The sequence below is a fragment of the Cucurbita pepo genome, chromosome LG15, assembly GCF_002806865.2.
Source record: "Cucurbita pepo subsp. pepo cultivar mu-cu-16 chromosome LG15, ASM280686v2, whole genome shotgun sequence".
Classification (NCBI taxonomy): domain Eukaryota; kingdom Viridiplantae; phylum Streptophyta; class Magnoliopsida; order Cucurbitales; family Cucurbitaceae; genus Cucurbita; species Cucurbita pepo.
Genome location: NC_036652.1, coordinates 2,303,847 through 2,312,275, shown reverse-complemented (window position 1 = coordinate 2,312,275; position 8,429 = coordinate 2,303,847). Strand labels below are relative to the sequence as shown.

At 33.4% G+C, this 8,429-nt stretch overlaps 1 protein-coding gene across 1 annotated transcript; it reads left to right on the top strand.

Annotated features, from left to right (window-relative positions):
* The first annotated feature begins 3,562 nt into the window (after nt 1-3,562).
* On the top strand, nt 3,563-7,973 carry LOC111811099 (peroxidase 43). The gene is made up of 4 exons (XM_023697828.1): nt 3,563-3,817; nt 4,417-4,599; nt 4,672-4,834; nt 7,382-7,973. The coding sequence occupies exons 1-4, from the start codon at nt 3,608-3,610 to the stop codon at nt 7,807-7,809; spliced, it is 984 nt and encodes a 327-aa protein (XP_023553596.1). The 5' UTR covers nt 3,563-3,607; the 3' UTR covers nt 7,810-7,973.
* The last annotated feature ends 456 nt before the right edge of the window (nt 7,974-8,429 follow it).

Genomic DNA, 8,429 nt, shown 5'->3' with positions numbered 1-8,429 from the left:
TATTTCTTAGTCTAGTCTTATACGAACTCATTGTATATGATACCTCCACTTACACGTCTCCACATGAATAACTTGGATACAATTATTTGTAACGATTACAAAGTGGGCCATATACATAGTGTTAACAGGATAAGACACTCAATCTTATTCATGTACTATAGATCATTGTTATTACTTGAACACGATCCTTTTGTATGTCAATCACGTACTGTTCAAGATTACATTAATAATCTTGGATTTTCATACCATGGATAACGATTAAATTACAAATAAAATAATAAAATTATTGTTAGAAACTAAATAATTAATTACGAGGCTTTATGGCATAAATCCCAACCGTAATACCTTAAACACCTACAAAAACGTGAGGTTTCCGATGTTATAATTTCTCCTTAAACCTATCCTCATTGGCGATGTCACTATATTCCAAAACCATACTAAACTCCTCTAACTCACTGTTCTATTCTCAGAAACAACGACTATGTTAATTCTCTGTGTGCCTGGCTTGCCGTTCATTTCAAATGTGAGTTTCTCAATCTTGCTGAAGATTCAGGGATGGTTCCATGGGTATTCTTCTCTTCTGTGATTTGGTTTCTCTCGAGATGGCAGGAGTATGGTATCGTTTGAAGTATTGAGGAAGCATGGCCTCGTGGGTAGGTTGCAGGTGCGAGAATTCCGACAGTTCCTAGTTTATGTTTTTCTTTTTCAATCATTTCATTCTTTTAATTATCATTTTTGGGTATTATTACCTTTTAACCATCTTTTAAATTAATTGGATTTAGTAGAAAGAGATAAACTTTGAAAAAGATTTGAAAGGTATTATAAAGATACACAAATCTTGGCTCTCTATTCTACGTGCACTTTGAAAACCTTCAAAATCATACATAAAACTACGCATAGGAATGTGGAGCCTAAAAATTTGGGCCTTCTGACCGACAAGGCGGCGCTTACGCGGTAGCCCAACGCACCATGGTGCTGTTCCCAACCGAAATGAAAGACTGCGCGCACATTGTTTCCTTTTTCAAGGCTACGGTTTATTCTCGGTCCCGATCTTGAATGAAACTATCAAAGGTGGCAATTTAATTCATGAAGTTAGGTTCCATGTGGCGATTCTCCTCGAATGAAAGAAGAAATTTTTTTCCTTAGCTACATAGATTATATTTTCCGTCTTCGTTCCTGCTCTAAATTCCTGCCTCGTTTCACTTATATAAGTATTTATTTATTTATTAAGTAAAAAATTAAAAGTGGTAACGAATTTCTTGAGCTAACGAAGTTTCGAGAGAATCACAAAGTCCAATCGAATATTTTTTAGAGTACATGAAGATCCAAATCAAGGATTACTTAGGCTACTGAAAACGGCATAAAGCTATGCATTTTATTCATGTTCGAGACTTGTCAATTCATCAACTGTGAATATATCATTTGTTTTCAAGTTACTCCAATTTTATTTTTATCGGCCTCTACAATACTCTAATGAGAATAATTGTCATACAGATGAATTAATCGATTATAGATTATAAATTGATGATAGTATACTATTAGCTCGATCGGAAGACTTGTCTTATGTATGATGACACGTGCCCAATGGCCCTTGCACGTGTTATGTATGTTGTTGTGGTATTAGGATGTGGTATGATGATGCTATGATGATATGATGATGTGATCTGATATGACATTATGATGATGCAATGATGTTATGATGTGTGATGGACTATGTTACTATAGGTTAGGATGATGATGCATTATGATGTGATGACATGAGATGCATGATGATAATATGACATGATATAATGATAATACACAATCCCTAAATGATGTTATAAATGATAAATATATGAAGACTTATGCATGCACGTTACCTAGAGTAATATGTGAAGGATGCATGAGGTTGTGACACATGAATGATTTTAAGATGAAAATTATAGGGATCTCATGCATATTGTATACTCCTTTACATCGGGATACTTCCCCTTTTACGATGAGATGCATACACTATGATGATGATGATGATGATCATGTCTTGCATGATATTTGAGGGTTTGTTGTACCTTAGTATGTTGGGTTACAACCAACTAACCCAACTATGATGGGCCTAGGGGGTGTGCGACCTCATGGTGGGCTCACGCTCGTGGGTTGTGTGATAGGTTCATAATCATGATTGCATGTGTTTGCTTTCTCTGACTCTAACAATAGGGTCACTTCTTGAGTATTTCTTAAAATAATAAGTCATGTACGATTTTATATTTCAGGTAAAGACAAGACACCTATGTATAGTTGAAAGCTAAATCTCAATTAATGACTATGAAATTTACATAGAGTAGTTGCATTTTTTTTCATTGATTTTAGGTCAGTAGAGGACACTGTTATTTTTACATTACTTATATTTATTTTAATATTTCTTTTGTATTCTTTTACGATCGTTTTATGAATTTATTTTAAAATGGATATTTCCACATAAGAAATTACGTCATCCAAATGATAGCGACTTTAGGTCAGTAAAATGTCATCCGATCACCATATAAGTTGTACAAACCATCAAATTAACTTGTAGTTTACATTATTATTTGATTAGGAAAATTTTCAATTAAAAAATGATCTTTCTCCCATACAAGTTTCATATATAAAATTCATATTTCCTTATCCATCCAACCACTTACTTGTTAATAAAAAAAAAATGTGATTCTACTAACAAGTTTGTCCTTACGTGTGTCCCGCTATTTGGTTCCTCCACGTTCAAAACTATAAATTTAGTCTCCGATTTTTTTTTTTTAATTTAAAAAATTCACAAATATATTAACCACAAAATTAAAATTTTAGAGTTCTACGTTATATAAGGTTTACGTTTAGATACAGTTTTATTTCTAAGATACTCAAATTTATTAGAAAGTTATTTGTAAGGGTTTTCATGAGTTGGATTAAGTCGGGTGGAGACATTTTTTAGACCCAATTTGATTGAAAAAATTTTAAACCTAAACAAATTTTGTTAAATCATGAACCTAGCTCAACCCAACTCGATCATAAATTTTCTGGGCTTGATTGATTCTGTTGGATGAAAGTCCCACATCAGTTAATTTAGGGAATGATCGTGGGTTTATAATCAAAGAATAATGAGTCCATTGGTACGAGGTCTTTTGGGTAAGCCCAAAGCAAAGCCACGAGAACTTATGCTCGAAATGAACAACCTACCATTGTGGAGTCCAAAAGAAAAGGACTAGAACGTAATTTATAATTTAACCTAAAATAAAAGTTTTGAGAGGACGTTTTAACCACAAGGACAAAAATGGCATTTGCCTATAAAAGAAACAGTCCGAGGAAGGCAAGTGGAGTAATCAGAGGCTTCTTCCATAGTGCTCTCTTCCATGATTAAATTTGGAATTTGCTTAATCAAAACGTATGAACAAAAATTAAGACGTGGGGATATAATTAATTAATTAATTAATTAATTCATAATGGTTAGCTCTGGCGAGGAGAATATGGTAATTTACCAATTGACAAATTTCTCTCATGCAATACTCACAATGACACATCTTCAAACGCCTTTAAATTCTCAAATCTGTCACCTTCTTCTCTTGTTTATTTAAACACCCTTTGTTTTCTCTGCAAATCCATGGCGAAGTTCATGAATTTTCTCTATCTTTTTGTGTTCTTTGGTTGCTTTGCTCCCTTTTCTCAAGCTCAGCTCAAATTTGGATTCTATGCTCAATCTTGTCCTTCTGCTGAGTCCATTGTTCGCTCTGTTGTAAACGACGCTGTTCGGAACGATGGCAATATGGCTGCCGTGTTGCTCCGTCTCCATTTTCATGACTGCTTTGTCGAGGTAAATTGAATTTATTGTTTTTTTTAATGGATAAATGTGAGATCCCGTATCAATTGAGAGGAAAAACAAAGTGTTCTTCATTGCATACGCGTTTTAAAATTTTTGAAGGGAACCCAGAAAAATTTAATGAAGATAATATCTGCTAGTGGTGGACTTGGGCTGTTATAAGATCCCATAGTGGAGAACGAAACATTCTTTACAAAGGTGTGGAAATCTCTCCTTGCGTTTTAAAAACATTGAGGGAAAGCCTAAGAGGAAAAAGTCCAAATAGGACAATATATTAGCAGACTTGGTCCATTACAAAATTTCCCACGTTGACCGAGGAGGAGAACGAAACATTCTTTTATAAGGGTGTGGAAACCTTTCCTAACAAAACCCGTTTTTAAAAACTTTGAGGAAAAATCCGAAAGGGAAAATCGAAAGAGGACAATATCTGTTAGTGACTGCTTAGACAGTTACAAGATCCGATAGGGGAGGAGACTGAAACAGATGTGGAAATCTTACCTTAGAAAGGCGTTATAAGAATCGTATAGGGAAAACTTAAAAATGACGATATCTATTAGCGGCGAGCTTATTCCAAATTCACTTTTGATGAACAGGGTTGCGACGGTTCAATCTTGATCGACACAGCACCGAACCCGGAAAAGGGTGCTTTTGGGCATCAAGGGGTAGGGGGATTCGAGGTGATAGAGAGAGCCAAGGAAGAATTGGAAAGCCAATGCCCAGGAGTGGTTTCTTGTGCAGACATCGTGGCTATGGCGGCTAGAGACGCCATTGTTATGGTAAAAATTGAGCTAATTTGGTCAAGTTTTTTGAGTGGGAAAGGGTTCATGATTTGTCAAATGTCATTACAGGCAAACGGACCGGAGTACGAGGTTCTTACTGGCCGGAGAGACGGCAGGGTATCGGATGTCTCGCTGGCGGATTCGCTGCCGGATGTGAGTGATTCAATTCAGGTTTTGAAGAACAAATTCGGTCAGAAAGGGATGACAGACAAGGACTTGGTTTTACTCAGTGGTACATTTCTCTCTCCTTTCTCTCTCTCTCTCTCTCCCTCATGCACGTTTGGTGATATTAAGGTGGTTGGAAAGCCAAGACATATGAATTTAGTTTCCTAGCTTTAATAGTCTCTATTACATGGACGTATCAAATTTAATTCATTTAAATTTTTTAAGATTAGATTAATGATCAACGTGTCGTGTTGTGTTGTGGTGTGTCTCGACAAATTCCGTTTCTTTCTAGTGGTTCATACGTCTAGATTTGTTATTAGAATTTTGTTTCATAACTTTAGCGTTGTTTTTGGAACAGAGAGATTGATGGGTATGTTCGTGGGTTGCATTAGGTTAGATTTTGACCGTTGTTAGACTTGACTTGGAGTTAGAAAATTTATTTAACTCAAAAATCAACTCGACCCAGGACAAATTTTTCGAGTTGGGTTATTTTGGGTTGTTCAACCTAATAAGCTAGTCTTACGAAAATCCATAAACGAGATCAACCCATGAATTTTTTGTTTGTTTGAATCCAACCCAGATAAGTTTTTTTGGGTTATCGGGTTTTTCTTGAACATCTCTGACCTAATTACGATAAAGTTGATAATTTTAAAGGGTTAATGAGACAATGAACTTAAAGATTAGTCCATTGTCGATGTATGTATTTAACCCGCTATTTCTCCTTTTGCAATCCCATACCTAATATTATTGGCACATAAAAAAAGGTTTTGGTAAAGAAAAAAGTAAGGTTGTGAAGACATTGAAGAGAGCACATAAATGGGAAAACAAAAACCTACTTCTCCATTTATGATTTGGAAGCTTTGTTAGGTCCAACCATTTGAGATATCAAGCTTTTCCTTTCGTAGGCCGATCCTTACGTAAACGCCCGTTAGAAAATTTAGATCTGGTTTGATAATCATTTAATTTTTTATCTTTACTTAACTGAGTATTTAAAAAATTCCAGTCTTATTTGATAATTATTTAATTTTTGTTCTTATCGGAACAAAAATTTTAAAATAGTTTTAGATTTTTGTCTAATAATCATTTTGACTTATTATTATTATTATAAAAAAAATAAAACCCATGTTAAAAAAAAACAACTTTTAGTGATACTAATTAATTTATACCCTATTTAATATCATTAAAACACTTGGAGAAAGATGCCTCTTTTCTTTAATAATTTCTATGATGAGTAGGTATAAATTATAATAAAAATATTTAAAACGGGAAGGATAAAAAATACAAATAATTATTGGAAGTGAGTCGTGACTCATTTAGAAAATGATCATGAGTTTATAAGTAAGGAATAGATCTCCATTAATATGAGGTTTTTTAGGAAACTCAAAACAAAGTCACGAGAGCTTATTGTTTAAAGTGGACAATATCATGCTTGTGGAGAGTCTAATTTCTAATCTGTCCAAATTTTTTAAAAAACCGATATTTACGAGTAATTAATTGGTGGATGTAATGGCCATGTTGATTGAAAAAGACAAGTGGGTTTCTTTTTCTTATAAACCACTCAATTTATAAAATTAAAAATAATAAATACTATGGCTAAATTTGAGGTCCCTAATATTATATTATTTAAATTAAATGAAAAGAAAAGAACATAGGTGGTAAAGGGTCACATGGGATTATCCAAATCAATCACGGATTGAGCTTACCTACTTTCTTATATTATAAGGTTGTCAGTTTATGTCTTGTTTTTATTTTATTTTATTTTTTAATTGGGTTTCATAAGATGTCAATGTCGCTTGAACTTAGGATAAAATTAAAAATGTATAAAATGTCAAAACTTAGGATAAAATTTAAAATGTATAAAAATATCTTTATAAAATTTGCCTCCCACAAGACCCAATCTTTGATGGCCCGAATCTCTATGAGACATAGATTGAAACATTTGTCTTGTTTGTTTCGAAACGTGTGTGTTATTATTATTATTTTTTATTTTTATTTTACGATTTAAATATCGTATCATATTATAAAATGAAATGAGACACGTCTCGTGGCTCCATCAGACTATTTAATTCGTTTATTTGATTCACTTTTTTAGTCTTTTTTTTTTTTTACACGTTTATTAATTATTGTTAGTAGTTGTATATCATTTTTAATTAATTAATTCTATTATAGTAAAGTATTAAAATAAATAATAATAATAAGTAACGAAACCTTAATTCTATATCATAGGAATCAAAATAATACGTCTTCTATATACACAAGGAGAATCGTGCATTTTAATGATCCTAAATTCATGAATTTAGAATGGAGTATTTAGAATTATTTTTTTATTTTATTATTATTATTATTATTATTATTTTTTTTGCTTTTAAAGTCGATTGAATTGAATTGAATTATTTAAACCTACCAATTTAGAATTTCGTGTTATTTAGATTTATAATTCAAAAAATTGTGTATGTAAACGTGAGTAAATTTTAATTTGGCATGAATAATTATATGCATCGAGTATGACTAGTCTCTTAAGATGATTTTATTATCTAACGAATGAGTGTTAGACACAAAATTGAAAATTTATATTTGAAAGCTTCTTGACCTCTTTTTTCTGTATTCCACACAGCGGCACACACTATTGGAACCACGGCATGCTTCTTCATGACAAGGCGCCTTTACGACTTCTTCCCGGGTGGCGGATCAGACCCCGAAATAAATCCGATGCTGTTGCCGGAGCTAAAGTCACAATGCCCTCGAGGTGGCAGCGTCAACACCCGCCTCGGCATGGACCGTGGCAGCTCCAGCACGTTCGACATTCACATTCTTCAAAACATTAGAAATGGCTTCGCCGTCCTCGCCTCCGACGCTCGCCTAAACGATGACCCATCGACCCGAGCTGTTATCGACTCCTACTTCAGCCCTCTCGCCCCCATTCTCGGTCCCTCATTTCAGGATGATTTCGTCAACTCGATAGTGAGAATGGGCGAGATCGGGGCCAAAACTGGGTCTCAAGGAGAGATTCGAAGGGTATGTTCTGCTTTTAACTCGAGGTAAATTATTCATATGGGTATGAAAAGGGAATAATATATAATAATCTATGTTGATTATATATTTATATATGAATGGGGAAAAGTTATATATGATATGATAAAGTTGGTATGTGTTTTGTAAGTATTATCTTCTGTTTTTTTTTTTTTAATTAATTGGGTTTCTTTATACATAGAAATGGATGATACAAAACATACATTAATGTGATTTGAATATGTATATCGTTGATGCTTTAATGATTATTGATTAAGGTTTGAATAATCTTATATTGATTTAAGGATTATTTTGTTATGATTTTTGGATTTAGTATTCATTTCGATCCGCTTATCGTCCAATCTCTCGAGCATGTACATAATAGTAACTGGTTATTGTCACTGACTCTACTTTTAACCTATGATTGGACTGTCACTACATTCATGTTATAGCGGTTTTTTTTTTAGTGAATATGAAGATCAGTTTGAACATGAAAAATATTAATTAAGAGTTCAATAGCCGAAACTTAATTCAAATTGTGTCTAAACATGAAAATAATGAACTAGGCAAACAAACGTGTATGTCTAAGCTCATAAAAGACGTTATTCAATGTGAAAAAAATAATTTAGAAGCAAACACGGTTCCATGACCTC

What these genes read in the sequence shown, in the direction of transcription:
- LOC111811099 (XM_023697828.1), top strand. Translation starts at nt 3,608, where the DNA reads ATGGCGAAGTTCATGAATTTTCTCTATCTTTTTGTGTTCTTTGGTTGC. An exon ending in TTCATGACTGCTTTGTCGAG is followed by an intron (nt 3,818 to 4,416) that starts GTAAATTGAATT and finishes TTTGATGAACAG; the next exon opens with GGTTGCGACGGTTCAATCTT. An exon ending in GGACTTGGTTTTACTCAGTG is followed by an intron (nt 4,835 to 7,381) that starts GTACATTTCTCT and finishes TATTCCACACAG; the next exon opens with CGGCACACACTATTGGAACC.